We start from the raw sequence: 20,171 nt of genomic DNA, 5'->3' as shown, positions 1-20,171 counted from the left end.
CTTTGCTGTGATTTCCTCACTAAACAAACATCAACAACAACATGCCTAAAAAAAGTTTTGTTTATGCGTTTTCTGTCTGCTACTGATCTATGTCATTTAAAATGCTAGTCTACTCTTATTTTGTGTCAAAACATCATGAAAATACAGATATGCTATTGGCTTAACAATCTTCGAAAATGCTTTTCTGTCTCTTCTTTCAGTTCAAAATCTCTTGTGCTTCATAAAAACTTAAAGAGTGAGTGATATAATACTTTATTTTAGGAGCAGTATTTATCCGTTATGGGTCCAAGACTTGTCGTGATGCTAAATGGAGAAACAAAAACATAACCATAGAAACAAAGCTCGAGATCATCACGAAATATGAATCAGGTACACAAATTGTAACTAATCCACAATCTGGGCTTTTGTTAAGAAGAATAAAGCAATTCTAGTAAGTAACTCTTCAAAGGGCATAGAAATGCTTGAAAGTGTTAATTTCTTAATCAGGTTTCTTATGCACCATTGCCGTCTTTTACCCCTTTGCATCCACCCGCAACTCCAATGCACCAACTCAAGTCACGTCACATAAAAGGTAAACAAAATTAAATTTTCCTTTTCATCGACATTCATTAACAATGTTACTTAATCATTCTCTCACAAATATTACATATTTGCAATACTTAAAATACACTATTTTTGTATACTAATGTTTTTATAGGTTTCTATACCCCGCTATACTGCAATTTAACTTTGCAATCACCGCCTCATAATTGCTTCATGTCCCTGGATCTACTGTATTGGAGTTATTCAGGGGCAAAACCAAAATGTGAAGGGAAGAAAGGTAGGAACAAATAGACTGACCAATCAGACCAGCTTAAAATTAATGAAAGTTGAAGAAGTTTCCAGGCAAAATATAAAAATGAATTTCCATGTCAGTTTATTGTGTGTGCAAGATTGAATAAAAACATATGAGGGTTGTTTTACTATTCATTATGAGCCAATTTGTTCAAACCAAAACATGTATTCACTTAAATAATGCTATGAGAACACTAATTTACTTCATAATGTGAAGTGATCGGTATTTATCTTTGCCAGACAATTGATTGTATGTGCAGGATTTGGCACTTAAATGAAAGTTCCAAAACAAACTCATAAAAATGACAAGCTGTCAATACATTATAGCAACTTATCTGCATCACTCTCTCACAAACAGGGTACAGAGCATCAGATAAGTTAAATGAGAGGAGGTAACACTCGTGGGAGGTGGTTACTCTTAACAATGTTTGTAAATATAAGAGATTCTAAGAGTTTTAAACGGGCTGAATTGCACAGTTTGTGCAGAGTTAAGTTGTTATTTCCACTACAAATCATACAATAGTTTATATTAATTTTATAATAATTGCCCGGCGACTATTCTACACATAACTATTGCATTTTTTTCAAGAAACAGAAAGTCAGTTTCTATTCCTGCAAGCCCCCCTCATTGATGCTAACGCATTAGCTAAATAGATAGCTAGCAAGGAGCTAAATGACATTTCAATTCAACTCACATTGGCTCCAGAAGTTTAGCCAGCCACGACTTGAGAGCGTCCACGTTGTCTATAATCATCGTGAGAAAGATGATAAGACGCTTTATAAAATATAAGGTAATCCCGTTACACTTGTTTTCATCGTCTATAGATTTAGAAGCTTTAGAGGCCCTTGATCGCCACTGGCAAGTCGCGCTGGAACATTTTACGGCATCTCAAGTTATTTGAGATGTGTCGCAAAAAGATAAAGTGTCGTAAAAGTGTTACTTGCGTTATTAGTATTTATATTAAATAGTGTTAATTCATAAGTGGACTATGAATCTTATGAGGTTTAGATTTTTATCATGTAAATGCCACACGTTACCACGCTTTTAAAGGTGAAATATAGCAGGGATTTAACTTTGCCAGTTCGCTGTTAAGGAAGCGTGGCATGAGTGATAGTAGCCACGGACAACTCCATCGATGCATCGCGCACAGGCGTGAGGTGTATTTGTATTAAATAACATTCACAAGTCGATACAATTTTTATGATTACAGAACTGTTCTCGATGAAACACGACACCCGTTTAAATGTAAAACGAATCAGGGAGTTAACTTTGCCAGATTGCTATTAAGGAAGCGTGGAGCACGTGAGACCGTCTGCGAACGACAACTCCCAGAATGCATTGGAGTAGCAGGCTGGTGTCATCAGCCGGGCAGTGAGTGGTAACGTGGGATTCCTTCGTTCTCCTTTTTTTGAGGTTATATTTGAGCCACGGAGCGCGGAAAACGTATTTTGGTGAAAAAATGACGGTAAGTTAATTTTGGAGAGTGAAAAAATGCATTTGTGTTTTTATATAGATGTAAGTAGTGCAGTTTGGTTGTTATGCTAGCAGTTCAGCTAGCATACAGTCTGTCAAAAACTACAAACATTCCATAAAGTCCCACGCTAAATAAATAACCCTTTACTTTTTTAAAAATATTTTTTTTAAGACGCTGATTCGAAGATCATTATTTCTTTCCAGGAGCGCAAAGGGACTGCAAAGTTAGACTTTTTAAGAAAGATTGAACTTGAAGTCCAAGCTAAATGGGAAAGGGAAAAAGCTTTTGAGAGTGATGCAGCTGCAACAATTGGCGAAAGTGCACAGTAAGTGGCGGCTTTTACATATTGGTTTTCTTTGCATGGATTTGGAAGAGTTTTGGCACCGTCAATAAAAAGGATTGAGTACAGTAGACCCCCGGGGTACGACAAGAATCCGCTGTGAAGTGGGGATTGCGAAATGTTATTGCCTATAGTGGGGGATAGAAACATTTGTAGATGAGTGAAAACATGGCAAGGCGGATACGCCCTATCCCGGGGATCAACTGTATTCTTGAAATGATGCATTGTGTTGATCCATGTTCTTACTTTCCTCAGCAAAAACAAGTATTTTGTCACCTTCCCCTACCCTTATATGAATGGGCGGTTGCATCTTGGCCACACGTTCAGCTTGTCAAAGTGTGAGGTGAGTTTTATCTAGGAAGGGATGTATGTACGTTCGTGCAACTACATCTCATGCCTACATCTCATGTGTTAGTTTGCAGTTGGCTATCAGTCATTGAAAGGAAAGAGATGCCTTTTTCCCTTTGGTCTCCACTGTACTGGTATGCCGATCAAAGTGAGTATTCTCTGCGTGTTTTCATAGAATGCACAGTGAAGTACAGTAGACACTTTACAGTGTGGTATATATTTTTTATGCAGTTTATGATTTTGTTTTTCAGCCCCCCTATATGGCTTTAAACCCCTTTATATGACATCAATAATCCCGGGTCTTTTTTCTTTTTTACAAAGGCCTGTGCAGACAAGCTCAAGCGAGAGATGGAACTCTACGGATACCCACCACAGTTTCCAGACGAAGAAGACGAGGAGAAGGAGAAGCCAAAAACATCTGATGAAATCATCATCAAGGACAAAGCCAAGGGCAAGAAGGTATGCTGATCTTTAATTAGCCTGCCATTAAGAAAAGTATCTTGGCGATTGCTTTTAGATGCCACAAGATGGCGGTAAAGCTCTGCTTGAGTGAACGAAATCTTTCTTTTCACATCGACATACAATAAAATATCCATTACTGTGTGGTTTTACAAGTTTTGGTCAATTGTTGTTGTTGTTGATGTTGTTTCATTTTCCATTTAATTCAATTTTTTTTTCAATAGAGTAAAGCAGTGGCCAAATCGGGTACTGGCGCCTTCCAGTGGAACATCATGAGGTCTCTCGGCCTAAACGACGGGGACATTGCCAAGTTTGCCAATGCTGAACATTGGCTGGAATATTTCCCACCTTTGGCTCTTAAAGATCTCAAAATGATGGGTGTTAAGGTACCTATAATGAGTGTTTTTTATTATTATATTTTTCTTTGAAGGCATGTTAAAGCAAATCAAATGTGCCCCCCAGGTGGACTGGCGCCGCTCATTCATCACCACAGACGTCAACCCTTTTTACGACTCATTCGTCCGCTGGCAGTTTGTCACCCTGAAGGAAAGAAAGAAGATCAATTTTGGGAAAAGGTGAGATTAAAAATTGTCGGTGATTATTAGATGTTAGTTATTGTTTTATTTTCTCCAGGTATACCATCTACTCCCCCAAGGATGGACAACCTTGTATGGATCATGACAGGCAGACAGGAGAGGTAACATGAAATATTTACTACTCTTGGAAATGATTTAAGGCTCTTGACATTTGTAGTTTATATGATGGGGTTGTAAAACCTTTGTTATAATAGAACTGATTCATTTTTTAGAGATTTCTTTTTGATTAACTCCTAGGGAGTAGGCCCTCAAGAATACACACTCATCAAGATGAAGATAGTTGAGCCATACACTGCCAAATTCAAGTCCAAAGTTTTTTACAGCAGGTAACAAAACCCTCCTGCGAAGTATTTGTGTTAGTCTAAGAAGAGCATTAACACCATATTTTCTGCAGTGCCATGAAAGGTAAGAACATTTACCTGGTCGCTGCAACGCTGAGGCCGGAGACCATGTTCGGTCAAACCAACTGCTGGGTGAGGCCCGACATGAACTACGTGGCCTTCGAGAACACCGCCGGCGAGGTCTTTATCTGCACCAGGAGGTCAGCCAGGAACATGTCCTTCCAGGGCTTCACTAAGGAAAATGGTGTGGTCCCCGTAGTCATGGAATTACAGGGACAGGTATGTTTAGATTTAATTGCACACATATTTATCAAAGTAATAAAGGTGCTCTTCAAAACACGGCAATTTTTACAGCATATTGACAAAATATTTTGGCCACAGGACATCCTCGGCTGTGCCCTGAGCGCCCCCCTGACATCTTACAAGACCATTTATGCTCTGCCCATGCTCACCATCAAGGAGGACAAAGGTACAAGAAAGTAAAATAGCTTTTCCTTTTGAAAAAAGTTAAGTCACAATCAACCTGCAATCTGAGGGGTATAAACAATAACAATTTAGTAGATTCACAAGCAGATTTTTTTTTTTAACCTTACAATAATGTTCGCCCGATTCTCCCCATGAGTTATTTAGCTGGTCATTTTCAGAAAGTGATGCCGCGGTAGAAGTCATCTGGAGGGTAACCAATGTTTCCATCTTATTCGATTTTCATCAGGCACTGGGGTCGTAACCAGCGTGCCATCCGATGCCCCCGATGACATCACTGCTCTAAGGGACATAAAGAAAAAACAAGTACACATCTGCAAGAAAATGTTTTGGAAATCAGGAATATTTGCAAACTTTTGACTCTTACCAATGTGATTTATAGGCCTTGAGGGAGAAATACGGAATTGAGGACAAAATGGCGTTGCCTTTTGAGCCGGTAAACTCATTCAGTCATTGTCCACTCTCAGCTGTACTTTTAAATTGGTAATGTGTACGTCTATATTTCAGATTCCCATCATAGACATTCCAGGTTATGGAAACCTTTCTGCTCCATTAGTGTGTGATGAGCTGAAGATCCAGAGCCAAAATGACCGAGAGAAGTTAGCTGAAGCGAAGGAGAAAGTCTACCTGAAAGGATTCTATGAAGGGGTTTGTCTACCTCCATTCTCTGTAGGATTAAATCCATGTTAGGTTGTTTCTTTTATCAAATTAAAATCAAATCAATCCCCACAGATAATGTTGGTTGATGGCTACAAGGGACAGAAAGTCCAGGATGTGAAGAAGCCTATCCAGAAGATGATGGTAGAAAAGGTAAGATTTACTGAATGTTTTGTGATATGTGTGTAATATGTGTCTTGTCGATCACTGAAAATACTTCGGTTGTATTTTAGGGTGAGGCCTGCATCTACATGGAGCCAGAAAAACAGGTCATGTCCCGTTCGGCTGACGAGTGTGTGGTGGCGCTCTGCGATCAGTGGTAAGCAATACAAAGCGTGTTCAACTATGAACTTGATTTATGAAAAGATCTCGCTGTCATCTCAGGTATTTGGACTATGGCGATGCTGAGTGGAAGCAGCAGGCTAATGAAGCCCTCAAGACCCTTGAGACGTAAGTATTTTTTTCTATTAAGAAGAGAAAGACCAGGTAATTGTGTCATTGTAATCCTGTGCAGTCCTTTGAGACATTTTTGTGATTATGGGCTATATAAATACATTTGACTTGACTTGAATTTTGATTTCATATTGTTATCTTGTTCTGAGCAGATTTTGTGACGAGACGAGGAGAAACTTTGAAGCTACTCTGGCATGGCTGCAGGAACATGCTTGCTCTCGCACCTACGGACTTGGTAATTTTTTTTCCCTGAATGTAACAAGCCTCGGTGCAGCATGGCGGAACATTGGTTAGCGCGTGTGCGGCACAGTGCTTCTGTCATGAGATCGAAGCTTACTGTGTGGAGTTTGCATGTTCTTCCCGTGCTTGCGTGGGTTTCCTCCAGCCACTCCGGTTTCCTCCCACATTCCAAAAACATGCATTTCAGGCTTATTGGCCGGTCTAAATTGTCCCTAGGTATGAATGAGCAAGTAAGTTGTCGGTCTCTGTGTGCCCTGTGACTGGCTGGCAACCAGTTCAGGGTGTCCCCTGCCCACCGCCCAAAGATAGCTGGGATGTGCTCCAGCACCCCTACGACCATACTGAGGATAAGCGGTGCAGATAATTGATGGATGGATGTAACAAGCCTTCCAAATGAATAATTGTATAAATTCAGATGTTTTTTTTTTCTTTGTTTTTATGTCAAGTCGTTAGCAGCTTTAATAGTCCTTTTTTGTGTGTACAGGCTCAAAACTAAGAACACTTTATCATCTTAAGCTCCAAATGCTTTTTATCAGCCAAATATGACAGTTGTAAGAAAATACTTCACAACACACTATGATACTCAATCATCCCACACTACTTGTTAGAAGTATTCTACACATGTTACTCATTAGAATATATTTTGATTTTCTAGCAGAACAAATTATTTTTCTGGACAAAATCTACATGACGTTTAGTGTACATATTTGAAGATTTTGATCCTTAAACAAATCAACAGGTATCAGTCTCCAAAAGCAGGATTTTATTGCTATCACTAGGATTTTTTTTTATTTTTTTTTATCATGCATCCTTGTCATTTTTTTGTAAGATCCCTTCCACTGCTGTCCTATAAATGTTTTTGTTCTTGCCGTTACCTGTCACAGCATCGGTGCATGTTTGTGCTCTGTTTCCATAGGAACTCGGCTTCCTTGGGACGAGCAGTGGCTGATTGAGTCCCTCTCGGACTCCACCATCTACATGGCCTACTACACGGTGGCACATCTCCTCCAGGGAGGCGTGCTCAACGGACAGGGGCCATCACCGCTGGGAATTAAGTATGTCAGAAGCTAAAACATCTGATCATAGCCACAAATAATCTCTTTATTTGATCTCTCAGGCCACATCAGATGACCAAAGAAGTGTGGGACTTTATCTTTTTCAAAACCGCCCCGTTTCCAAAGACCGACATCCCAAAAGAGCATCTTCAGAAGCTCAAGAGGGAGTTTGAGTACTGGTACCCGGTAGACGTTCGCGTGTCTGGGAAAGATCTGGTGCCCAACCACTTATCTTACTACCTATACAACCACGTGGCCATGTGGCCGAACGACAGGTACATTTGGATTCATGAACTGAAATTGAAAAGATGAAGTCGGCCAACAAAAGCGTCCTCTATTGTCGACAGTGAGAAGTGGCCACAGGCGGTGCGAGCCAATGGGCATCTACTGCTCAACTCTGAGAAGGTGCATTAAGTTATAATGGCCAGAATTGTCATGTTGATGGTAACAAGTGAAGACATTTTTTTCTGTAGTGATACCGTTTGCTTTTCTTGTCAACCAGATGTCAAAATCGACAGGGAATTTCCTCACTCTGAGCCAAGCCATCAAAAAGTTTTCGGCGGATGGTACTTTTTCTTTTTGCTTTATTTTCTTTTTATAGTCTAATGAATTATACATTTGTCTGATGGATTATGGGATGAGCTGTCTTTTAGTGTTGAAATCTTTCAATTCTGTCATGAAAATAGCAGTTAAAAAATGGTAACGTATTCATTCAAGGAAAATATAACATTTGACTTTAGTGGAATATTACAGCATCTGTATTTTTTTGTGTATAATGCCCACACTTAATTTTTAAATGAAAAATTGGTATACAATGTTTTTTCTCATTCTCAGCTCTAACTAGAAATTGCTGGTCACAAGTGTTGTGTTGAGAACTATCTCATCGGGATTCTAAACCAGATCACGGCCATGAAGGCACCGATTCTTAATCACTAGACTTTGAAACAGGAGATGGCATTACATTTGATTTTTTACGTTACTGAATCATGGGGCCATGATTAAAATCATTTATTGATACTGCGTCAGAATTTGAAAGAAATTAAATAAATACATTGAACATTTTATTTTGACTTTGTGTTCATAGTTGATGTTGTCAATAAATTATTTTAATTATAGCCACACATATTCACCAACGTGTTTCCGTGAGTAAGAATAGCGAAATAATGAGATAGAAGATAAAGCCTTTTCCTACGTCATTTATAACCCTAGGTTAAGAATCTGCGCTCTCATTTCCGCGATACAGGTTGAAACCCTTTGCATCAAATATTGTGCAAACGTGGTCAGTGATTGCTCATATTGCGTTTATGTACTTATGTTAAACCCAGTGTTAAACCCAAAGTTTTGTATTTTTTATTGGGTACAAAAAAAAGAGCACATTATACTTGAATAACATCTGTCATCCGTATGGGTCGTTACACATTTTTACAAAACGCAGTGATAAAAAACTCGCAAATAAAGTAATTAGACATTTGTCCCTGTATTAACATTTTCCTTAGTCAATGCATTTGTGATATTAAGTCTTGGATAACTTGTATAATGTTCAAAAGTGACTTATTGATCAATCCAGGGGCCGGATTTAATTGGGTATTGGTAGGAAATAACATTGATTGTGCATCCCTTGTCTAACCCATAGTATATTTTTGTTTAAGTACGTATGTTTGAAACCGCTGCAAGTACTCTACTTTCCCTTTGATTGCATTTTGTAACCTCAGGAATGCGTCTGGCTCTGGCCGACGCAGGCGATACGGTAGAAGACGCCAACTTTGTGGAAACCATGGCAGACGCTGGCATCCTGCGTCTTTACACCTGGTTGGAGTGGGTGAAGGAGATGATAGCCAACCAAAATAACTTGAGGACCGGACCAGCCCACACCTTCAACGACCGCGTTTTTGCCAGGTAGAAGCAGATCCTAACATGTAGTTTGCCATTGACTGGAAGTAGTCACACTTGGCCTCTCACAAGAAGTCCATCCATCCATCCATCCATTGTCTTCCGCTTATCCGAGGTCGGGTCGCGGGGGCAGCAGCGTTAAAAGGGAAGCCCAGACGTCCCTATCCCCAGCCACTTCCTCCAGCTCATCCGACGGAACCCCGAGGCGTTCCCAAGCCAGCCGAGAGACATAGTCTCTCCAACGTGTCCTGGGCCGCCCCCGAGGCCTCCTGCCGGTGGGACATGCCAGGACGAAAACCACACTGTTCCTCCTGAATCCGAGATTCGACTTCCTGGCGGACCCTCCTCTCCAGTACCCCTGAATAGACCTTACCAGGGAGGCTGAGAAGTGTGATTCCCCTGTAGTTGGAACACACTCTCCGGTCCCCCTTCTTAAAGACGGGAACCACCACCCCAGTCTGCCAGTCCAGAGGCACTGTCCCCGATGTCCACGCGATGTTGCAGAGGCGCGTCAACCATGACACGCCCACAACATCCAGAGCCTTAATGAAGTCTGGGCGGATCTCATCGACCCCCGGGGCCCTGCCACCGAGGAGTTTTTTTGACAACCTCGGTGACTTCAACCCCAGTGATACGAGAGCCCAACCCAGAGTCCTCAGGCTCTGCTTCCCCAGAGGAAGACGTGCCGGTGGAATTGAGGAGGTCTTCGAAGTACTCCGCCCACCGATTCACAACGTCCCGGGTCGAGGTCAGCAGCGCCCCATCGGCACTATACACAGTGTCGATGGCACACCGCTTCCTCCCCCTAAGACGTCGGATGGTGGACCAGAATTTCCTCGAAGCCGTTCGGAAGTCGGCTTCCATGGCCTCGCCAAACTCCTCCCATGCCCGAGTTTTTGCCTCGGCAACCGCCAAAGCCGCATTCCGCTTGGCCAGCCGATACCTGCCAGCTGCTTCCAGAGTCCCACAGGCCAGGAAGGCCCGATAAGACTCCTTCTTCAGCTTGACGGCATCCCTCACCGCCGGTGACCACCAACGGGTCTGAGGGTTGCCACCGCGGCAGGCACCGACTACCTTGCGGCCACAGCTCCGATCAGCCGCCTCGACAATGGAGGCGCGGAACATGGTCCACTCTGACTCAATGTCCCCCGCCTCCCTCGGGACATGGGCGAAGTTCTGCCGGAGGTGTGAATTGAAACTTCTTCTGACAGGAGATTCTGCCAGCCGTTCCCAACAGACCCTCACAACACGCTTGGGTCTGCCGGGTCGGGCCGGCATCTTCCCCCACCATCGAAGCCAACTCACCACCAGGTGGTGATCAGTTGACAGCTCCGCCCCTCTCTTCACCCGAGTGTCCAGAACATGCGGCCGCAGGTCCGACGAAACGATGACAAAGTCGATCATCGAACTACGGCCTAGGGTGTCCTGGTGCCAAGTGCACATATGGACACCCTTATGTCTGAAAATGGTGTTCATTATGGACAGACCATGACGAGCACAGAAGTCCAATAACGAAACACCACTCGGGTTCAGGCCAGGGGGGCCGTTCTTCCCAATCACGCCCTTCCAGGTCTCACTGTCATTGCCCACGTGAGCGTTGAAGTCTCCCAGCAGTACGAGGGAGTCCCCAGGGGGCGCGCTCTCAAGCACACCCTCTAAGGACCCCAAGAAGGGTGGGTACTCCAAACTGCTATTTGGTGCATAAGCACAAACAACAGTCAGGACCCGTCCCCCCACCCGAAGGCGGAGGGAGGCTACCCTCTCGTCTACCGGGGTGAACCCCAACGTACAGGCGCCGAGCCGTGGAGCAATTAATATGCCCACACCGGCTCTGCGCCTCTCACCACGGGCAACTCCAGAGTGGAAGAGAGTCCAACCCCTCTCGAGAGGACTGGTACCAGAGCCCAAGCCGTGCGTAGAGGTGAGTCCGACTATATCTAGTCGGAATTTCTCAACCTCACGCACCAACTCGGGCTCCTTCCCTGCCAGAGAGGTAACGTTCCATGTCCCAAAAGCCAGTTTCTGTAGCCGGGGATCGTCGCGCCAAGGACCCCTCCCTTGGCTGCTACCCAGCTCTCTGCGCACCCGACCCCTTTGGCCCCTCCTACAGGTGGTGAGCCCATGGGAAGAGGGTCCCACGTCGTCCCTTCGGGCTGTGCCCGGCCGGCCCCCGTGGGTAAGGGTCCGGCCACCAGGCGCTCGCCAGCGGACCCCACCTCCAGGCCTGGCTCCAGAAGGGGGCCCCGGTAACCCGCGTCCGGGCGAGGGAAATCGAGGACCAAAGTTTTCTCTCATCATTAGGGGTCTTCTGATCTGCGTTTTGTCTGGCCACTCACCTAGGACCTGTTTGCCATGGGTGACCCTACCAGGGGCTTAAAGCCCCCGACAACATAGCTCCTAGGATCATTGGGACACACAAACTCCTCCACCACGATAAGGTAGCAGATCAAGGAGGAGTCACAAGAAGTCATGCAAAACAATTTGCATCTACTTTGAAAAGGTTTAAATGTGTTAGCTATCAGGCTGTGTCAATTGCCACACACAATAAGAGCCGGTTGCACTACGCAAAACATACATAGTAATTTAGAAATGACAGTAGACCTTCGGGATTCGTTCTGAGGTTGGGATTGCAAAAGGACGGCGATTGCGGATTAAAAATATGACAACATTTTAAACCGTCTATTTGTGATGATTTTGATGCCCTTAGAAGACTTTGTTTCTTAAATATCCTTTTTGATCTCAATTTTTGTCCTGATTTTGGAGTGGTGCTGCATCGGTCAAGTTTTTGGAACAGGGTTTCTAGTATTACCTATATTTCATGTTGATGATATGCATTGTCCATTGATGCCCTTGCAACAACTATTGCAGCCTGGTCAACTTGGAAGGTGATTACCTCATGTGCGTCCCCTTCTCAAGGTTTCTTAATTTACATCATGCTGAGGGTTTAGAGTTTCTCTTTGTCCTCATGGAGGTTTTAGATCAAAGGATGGTGATATAATAGACTGTAGTCTGTGTAGCCTGTTGAGACTTCATGTGACTAAGGGCTCTACAAATACACATGACTTGACTTGCGCCATGTTCCTTAGCGTGTGCCTTATCAGATTTCTTGATAATCGTAGCTACATTTCCATGGTTATCATCTTCATACCTCTCCCTTTTGCACCCGATAAATACCATTAGAAATGCAGTATTGTATTGCTGACTCACAAAGTCTGTATTGAGTGCACGCGATTATGATGAGAAAGGCATTGTGGGTTGTAAGTTAGCCAATCTCATATTGGCATTTTTATAATGCGTTGATGCAAATCAGGATTTAATAAGTTTGCCAACAAATTGCAATACGTTTGAATTATGGGCCAAAAAGATGTGTTCTTGTTGCTATTTATAGTGGGGAAAATGCTGTAAAAAGGGTCCGGAAAACATTCCATGCCATAATGTGATATGGCATAAGGTGGGTCCGGTTTCCTGGGTCTACTGTAATGTCAAAGCTGTAGTGAAATAAATTAGTATTGAGCTAGCCCGGAAGCTTTTCAGAGTCTGCATCAAAAATATCCTTTTTTTCCCTTGAAAATCCGCAAGCCTAGACTTTAAAGGATTTTTTTTTGTGTTGGCCAGCGAGATGAATTCGGGAATTGTGAAGACCGAGCAACACTATGACAGGATGATGTTCAAAGAGGCTTTGAAGTGCGGCTTCTTTGAGTTCCAGGTAAATAAAATTCTGCCTTCTTCCTAAGTTGTTTAGAAAAAGTTCCTTAATCCACACTGCAGTTTTATTAAAATAACATTGTTTCTTCCAGGCTGCCAAGGATAAGTATCGGGAGTTGGCCATTGAAGGCATGCACAGAGATCTTGTCTTCAAGTTCATAGAGAGTCAAACGCTGCTGTTGGCCCCCATCTGTCCACACCTGTGCGAGTACACCTGGGGTCTATTGGGCAAGGTAATGAGACAGTAGTTCAAACCTGATGTTCATTCTTTCCTCTGGCCTCTGTGTTCAACTCTTTTGAAATGTAACCGTTTCAAATTCTTGTATTTCTATGTATTTAAGAGTACACCCACCACCTGCCCAGTTTATTTGATTCATTTCTGAAGCTCCTTTCTTCTGAGGTTTTCTTCTCACAGTGACCACCAGGAGCTTGCCTTCACACCAGCTTGTCTTTCTTACTTTTTTGTTTCTGGTATTATTAACGGACAGCTAAAGGTCATTGCAACATGTATAAAGCCAATGGCAAAGGGGCTTGGTAAGGATTAGATTAAAATATAATGTTCTTGATTGTCATTGATTGATTACAAGTTGGTGTACATTGTCTACACCGAGATTATACGTGGCAATCTGAGATGAATGTGTAATATAACTTTCATAATAGATAGGTAATGGACAAGCAAAAAATTAAATGTGCATCCGAAAATAGTGCAATGACATTTGCAGCAATAGTGTGCTAAAATTAGAATAAAGGAAAAATATACAAATATCCTTTTTTTTTATACATAAGCAAGATATTTTATTTTCCTCAGTTTTATGTGCTTGGTTAAGTTGGTGAAGGCTCTCAAGAAGAAAGTGTCTCTGAGCCTGTTAGGTTTAAGCAGGTTTAAGACCTGGTGGCCTGGCTAAGGGGAGTCCTTAATATTGTTGTCTGCAATGTCCTCCAGAGTGGGCAGAGAGCGGCCCATGATTTTTTTGGGTTGTGTTTTGAGTCCTTGTAAGGTTCTTCTTTTTGCTGCCGTGCACCCAGCTGTTTTTTGAAGCGTATACTATTTTTGCATGCCCCTGATGAGAATATTCCCAGGACGAGTATAAAGGGATGCTGCCAAGCTCGAGATTGAATTCCGAATAGTTTGATTTTTTTTTTTTTGTCGAATAAATTCACCCTGCTGTGTTTTTTCTATTATGGTTTCTGAAGTCATAATAAAAGCTGTATTTCCTCATCCATGTCTATTTTTCTTTCTCTTGATAGCCTACATCTGTGATAAAGGCGTCATGGCCCTCGGCTGGGCCGGTGGATGAGATTCTTATCCGCTCTTCTCAGTACCTGATGGAAACTGCCCACGACCTCCGACTGAGACTCAAAGCATACATGCTTCCCCCGAAAAATAAGGTAGCAGGTGACAGTTCAATATGTAATTTATATTTTGCAGAAAATTTCTCATGTGCCGTATTTTCCTCACTTTAATGCACACCGAATAATAAGGCGCAGCCCCAAAATATAGTCTTTATGTCATATAGTTTTCATACATAGGGCGCCATGGACTTAACCGCATGTTACACTGAGACTACAGTTGGAGCTACGAGATCACCGTTGGGCTCTTAATACATTCACAGTATGCAGTAATGCAATGATTGGTCAGTCATAATATTAACTTATCATAATCGCAGAACATCGCTTGCAATGGGAGTGGGACCCCAGTAGTGTCGCTGAGAGCTTCGTCACTTTACCCCCAGACCACCAGTGGTACGTTTGACATATAAAAAGACATTTGACCTTATCCCATCACACTATTTTTGCTCGCGGTGCCAGCAACACTAATTTGCATAATGCATTCTGATGGGATAAACTGTCTCTTCATTTACAGTAATCATCCGTGTGTCAATAACTTCTATGTTTACTATGTATGCATACGTAAAAGAGCTTTTATTTTGTAAAAAAACTTTCTCCATTCTCCTAACATTTGTTGGTGAATTAGGTCAACGATGTTTCTCAATTTGATCGATCGTTGCGCAATCATTGCTCAAATACAGTAATATTATAATAACTAATAATAATAACAAAAAACTTGTATGTAAAACCTTGTAAAGTAACACATACCTGTAATTACTGTAAACATTTTCATTTTTAACCACCGTATTCAGCTGTATATGAGGCACATCGTGTAATAAGGCATACCTACAAATTTCTGGCAAAATTGGGGTTTTTTGGTGAGCCTTATGGGGCAGAAAGTACGGTAATTTCTACTATGCTAGCTTATTGTTTGCAGATCGCATGCTTGATGGGGCTTTTTCCCTTTCTTAAAAAAATTGACATTTTTCAATCAGAAAACCGACTCAAAGCCCCCCGGCAAACCTTCCCACTGCACCATCTACGTCGCCAAGAGTTACCCGGCATGGCAACACAGCGCCCTATCCCTGCTAGGCAAGCACTACAAGGTTGGCAACATTCATAATACTCATGATGTGTTTGTCTGATGCTGACCGTAGTTTATCCTCCTTGTGTAGAGCAACAATGGTGTCCTCCCTGACAACAAGTTGATAGCCAGTGAGCTGGGAGCGCTGCCTGAGCTGAAGAAGTACATGAAAAGGGTCATGCCCTTTGTGGCAATGATCAAGGTAGAGAAGTATCCAAGTCCTGTCATTTTTCCACTGTTTCCTTCTCTCGCTAGTCACTACTTTCCCCTATTGTTATAGTTGGGTGCTCTGCATGAATAAAGCTTACGCTTGAAATGATTTACTAGCCTTATTTAGTAGTTTCTCCCGCTAGTCGATAAAGTTAGCTGCTTACACCAGACCTGACCAACTCGAGCTCGGGGTATCCAGCCTGCTCTGTCTTTTGTTTTATCTCTGATGGTGATTAACAGGAGCTTTTATGTGATGTTTCTGTCAGAAATTCAGAAATAATGGAAGTACGTTTCTTAGTTTGGCAAAGTGGCATCCTTCAGTGTTGATGCACACGCTTCAACTCATTTCTAAGCTTCAATGACCTCTAGTAGTTTTTTTTTTTACACACTGTCTCTTGTAGAAAAACTGCACATTTGCGTTCCCAAGCCCACTCAGAATGGATACATTAAAATTAAACTTTTTTTTCCTCTCTTGCCTATTATTAAAATATTTTGAGGATAATAATCTTTATATACATCATTTTGAAAAAGTGTATAAAAAATTCTGTTTAGGGTAGGAAAACGTATACTAATTTAAACTTATCTGATAAGGATTCTGTATTTTTCTTATAAACAAAATTGCTCTTTTCATGCATTTCTTTTCACTTCTGATACTCTTCTGTAAGCCACTGTAATATTGGGCATGTTTTGCAAAAGCTAAAAAATATAATCTTGGCAAATGGCATTACTGACAAAATTGTTTTTTTTTCCCGAAAAAGGCTAAAAACTGTTGCATTTTGAAAAAGTTGCACTTGTTTTGTCTTATTTTTTTAAATCAATTAGTATTGATACACATAATGAGTTTGTGGAAACAATCGCTAATTAGCAAATACTTATTTAAAACATGTATCCGTGCAATAGTAGCTTTACTGTTTACAGATTTCTCATGCAATAATGGCTTTACCAACATCGGATGAATTTGTAGAAAACATTAACAAAAAACGAATGGATTTTGAAATTATAGATTCGTATGCAATGATGGCCTTACAGTATGTCAGTACAAGCATTATTGTATTCTAGGTATGTAAGTAGCTAAGGCCATTATCGAATGCCGTCAGTTAAATTTTGGATTATTTATAATATAGAGTTCCAAATTTCCAATATCAAAGGTAATAAAATATGGATAACTTTAGACAGTCTTTCTACCTTCCATGCGTAAACTCCCCCAGAGAACAAAAAAACGGTTGTGTCATTTTTTTGCGGGAGGTTAGCAATACATCTTAGTATTGTTACTTTGTCAAGTATACATAATGTGTGTGTGTGTGTATATATATATATATATATATATATATATATATATATATACACACACACAAACAACTGCATTTCTTCAATTTGCCTCTTTTTTGCATTGTTTAATGCCACGCTTATTCTAAGGTTATTTTGAGTACCCCATCCCCTCTTGATCAAATAACTGTTTGCCGGTTATCGATGCACCATGACACTTTTTGCAGGAGAACCTTGAAAAAACCGGGCCAAGAGTTTTAGACCTGGAGCTGGAGTTTGACGAGCGGGCGGTTCTGATGGAGAACCTAGTCTACCTCACCAATTCCCTGGAGGTATGTCGACACCGGACTCTGCTAAAAACTCGTCACTCCTCACATTTCTTCTTTCTCGGTGCAGCTGGAGCGCATCGACATCTTGTTTGCATCCGAGGGTGACGACAAAGTGAAGGAGGACTGTTGCCCGGGGCAACCGTTCTGCGTTTTCAGATCTGAGGTGAGAGATGGTGAAACCCGTTGGGATTCCATTTAAAGTAATCCCAATTTCTTAATCATGCAAAATGTGGGGAAATGGTACATGCTTGTTGCATAAAAAAGCTCTAGACAGCCCGGACTCAAACGGGGAGCTAGCTGGATCAAACTATGCCGACAGCGAAACATGCGATGTAAATTTCAAAGAAAATGCTCAAATCTCCCACCACTAAGCAGAAATGAGAGTAATGCATTCACTGTTCACTACAATTGCTGTTTTGGGATTTGCCATTTTGAACGCATTGTGTTCATTCAATGCCGTCACAGCTATAGAGGAAACAAGCCAGATGGGTCAACTTTGAAACAAAACTTTTCAGGTCGCCCGGTGGGTGAAATACTTTGCAACATAATTGTGGAGAGGAGCACTAAACATTCTGTTCCTTCTTTGAAAAGAAATCAATTTCTGTGTGGGATTCCACTTATCATTTGTATCTTGACAGCCGGCGGTATGCGTGACAATGATCAACCCTCAGCCGTGTAACGGCATTTTCACCACCAAGGTGGACATCAGACAGGGGGACAACGGGGACAACGTGGTCCGAAGACTCGCTAAGGTCAACCGGCTCATCAAAGGTTGCTGGCACCATCTCTTGTCTAATGCAATGTTTCACAACCTTTTTTGAGCAAACGCACACTTAAACCTTGGGGTTAGAAATGTAGAGGTATTTTGAGAATGTTCAGGAAGAACTTTGCTTAGCGTGTATATATGCTTTTTTTCGATGCTCTCCATTGAGTTTTTGTTCCTGTTGTAATGCTTCTTCAATGAGAACTCATCAAAACCATCAAAATAAACAAAATATGTAAAATTGATAGAGAAAAATATAAAGGCAGGTTAAGAAAAGGAAAAAAATCAGCCCCAGCGAAATATTTTATACGTAAAAAGTTCACAATAAAAAAAAAATTCTGTTCTACCCATCTTTTGGCTTTTTTCTAGAAAAAAATTGGCCGAATTATCGGCCACTGTAATAATTTTTACCAAAGTACATAGTTAGAAATTTGTAGAAAAAGAAAAATACAATTAACTAATGTTCCTGTTATTTTATTTTTATTTAAACTCTGCTGTCACATTTGTTACAAAATTTGTTCCTTAGTCTAGCATCTGAGCAAATAATTTAGATCATGTTATTAACTAATTTTCCCTACTTAACTATAGATTTCCTTCATTTTCCTGCTAAAAACCGAGTCAAAATGCCTTATTTTTCTTTTTATTTACCCCTATTTTTTCCCTAGTAAAAAATTGCGTAATACAAAATTTTATATTTTGTTTTGATTTTCTTTATTTTTTTTACAGTTTATTGAATCAGTCAAAATAAAAAACACAAGACAAATAAAAATGCTGTACAGAAACAGGAACTTTTCGACTAGCTGCTGCCATCTTATGGCTCGTGTCATCATTGCAGCCTCTGTCAAGCTCCTTATGGTTTGCGTGCAAGTATGTATTTCTTAGAATTGCTCGAATAAATTAGTCTTTTTCATCTTTTAGGGGGTTGGGTTTTGGACTGTACTTAAAACAGGCCTTTTTTACTTTAACCTTTTTCATGCTACACTAACAAAAAAAAACTACAGTGACGCACTTAAAGTCACTCTCTTTAAGTCTCTCTAAAAGGTTACGACAGAGACTTAAAGAATTTTGTCTGCCCACCAGATTTGTCCAAAGTCAAGCTGATGAGGTACGAAGACCCCGTGCTGGGGCCCCGCAGGGTCCCCGTGCTAGGCCAGGAGGAGCTGGGCAAAGTGGTCCTGTCCTCCCAATCCGTCTTCAGCATCAACACGGAATTGAAGAAAGTTAGCGTTGCTGACGGCAACATTGCCGCTGTGGACATCGGAGACACTCTGGTCTACCTGGTTTAATTCACTCACTTGAGCATCATGATCTCCGTATTTTCCTCACTACAAGGTGCACCAGATTATGGGGTGCACCTAAAAAAAAAACAGTCTTGTATTTTTCATACATAAGGCACACTGGACTTTAGGGTGCATGAAATTTAGACTGCGGTATTGCTTCATCATTATGGGCCGCTGACCAAAATTGCAAAATATTGTATGCAATGGTAATCGAACTTAACACATTACCACTAGACCACCAGGAATACAGATAGATTAGATTTTTTTTCCCCTTTATCACATTATTTTTAACTACGTTCCAGAAACTGATTTTGTTAGTTCATTCAGTTTCTCCACTTCTTCGCCTGTGGGCCGATAACCTCACGGTTTCATACTTGTGCATATGTAAGAGCTTGTATTATGTCCAAATACTTTCCTTTTTTTTCTCCCATTCACTAACATTTGGGTAAACAGTTTCTCCACTTCTTCAACAATCAGAATGCACTAGGCAAATCAGTGTTCCTGGCTATGTAAAATTTGTGTGATAATTAGATGAGGTCCAATGTCTTGTCATATATCAATTGTGCCACTGGTAGTCTTCGTGGTAAAGTGTCGACACTCTCACCTCCACTACTGGCTTTGATTCTCGTCGCATACAGTGTTTTGCAATTTAGGTCAGTGACGTTTATCGATTTTTATCAAACATTGCACACCACTTACTCAAATACCATATTACCTTAAAACTTGAATGGTATTCCATATCTACAATTACTGTATGTGTTTCCAATCTTGTCCGTGGTGTATAAGGCGCACTTTGAAATTTATGGCCAAATTGGGGCACTTAGGTGCGCTTTAAAGTCCGAAAATACGGTATATTTCTGGAAATGCTTTTTTTAATTCAGAAAAAGAAAAATCAAGAGTATAGGACGGCTCGTTTTCATATTGAACTCAACTGCTTGCAGTTTTTGTTCATCCAAGGTCAAGTATCATGGTAGTAACACATGTCTACGTGCCTGTTTTTCCAGAAAAATGAATAAACTTGTGAAGGTGCTGAA

General features: G+C 41.4%; 2 protein-coding genes across 5 annotated transcripts in view; one reads left to right on the top strand and one right to left on the bottom strand.

The window, feature by feature from the left end:
* rbm27 (RNA binding motif protein 27) overlaps positions 1 to 1,845 on the bottom strand; it is a 31,733-nt gene extending 29,888 nt beyond the window's left edge. The window contains exon 1 of one of the 4 annotated variants that reach the window (XM_088320656.1): positions 1,530 to 1,845. In XM_088320656.1, the coding sequence (XP_088176782.1) occupies positions 1,530 to 1,588 (59 nt within the window). In that variant the 5' untranslated portion in view covers positions 1,589 to 1,845. The remainder of the gene's footprint in view (positions 1 to 1,529) is intronic. The other 3 variants (XM_088320655.1, XM_088320657.1, XM_088320658.1) reach the window with 3 other exon arrangements.
* On the top strand, positions 1,784 to 20,171 carry lars1b (leucyl-tRNA synthetase 1b). The gene is made up of 32 exons (XM_088320654.1): positions 1,784 to 2,300; positions 2,513 to 2,634; positions 2,905 to 2,992; positions 3,065 to 3,145; positions 3,319 to 3,456; positions 3,681 to 3,842; positions 3,919 to 4,031; positions 4,090 to 4,153; positions 4,290 to 4,378; positions 4,447 to 4,672; positions 4,775 to 4,862; positions 5,106 to 5,182; positions 5,259 to 5,312; positions 5,384 to 5,524; positions 5,609 to 5,686; positions 5,767 to 5,852; positions 5,918 to 5,983; positions 6,139 to 6,221; positions 7,143 to 7,281; positions 7,344 to 7,556; positions 7,629 to 7,686; positions 7,784 to 7,847; positions 8,994 to 9,177; positions 12,787 to 12,877; positions 12,969 to 13,109; positions 14,125 to 14,265; positions 15,201 to 15,311; positions 15,381 to 15,491; positions 16,993 to 17,097; positions 17,162 to 17,257; positions 17,733 to 17,865; positions 18,938 to 20,171. Exons 1-32 carry the CDS (start codon positions 2,295 to 2,297, stop codon positions 19,141 to 19,143), a joined length of 3,555 nt encoding a protein of 1,184 aa, XP_088176780.1. The 5' UTR covers positions 1,784 to 2,294; the 3' UTR covers positions 19,144 to 20,171.

This window comes from Urocampus carinirostris, chromosome 17 (assembly GCF_059441175.1).
Source record: "Urocampus carinirostris isolate Australia breed hairy pipefish chromosome 17, RoL_Ucar_1.0, whole genome shotgun sequence".
Taxonomy (NCBI): domain Eukaryota; kingdom Metazoa; phylum Chordata; class Actinopteri; order Syngnathiformes; family Syngnathidae; genus Urocampus; species Urocampus carinirostris.
This window is presented reverse-complemented; position numbering and strand designations above follow the sequence as displayed.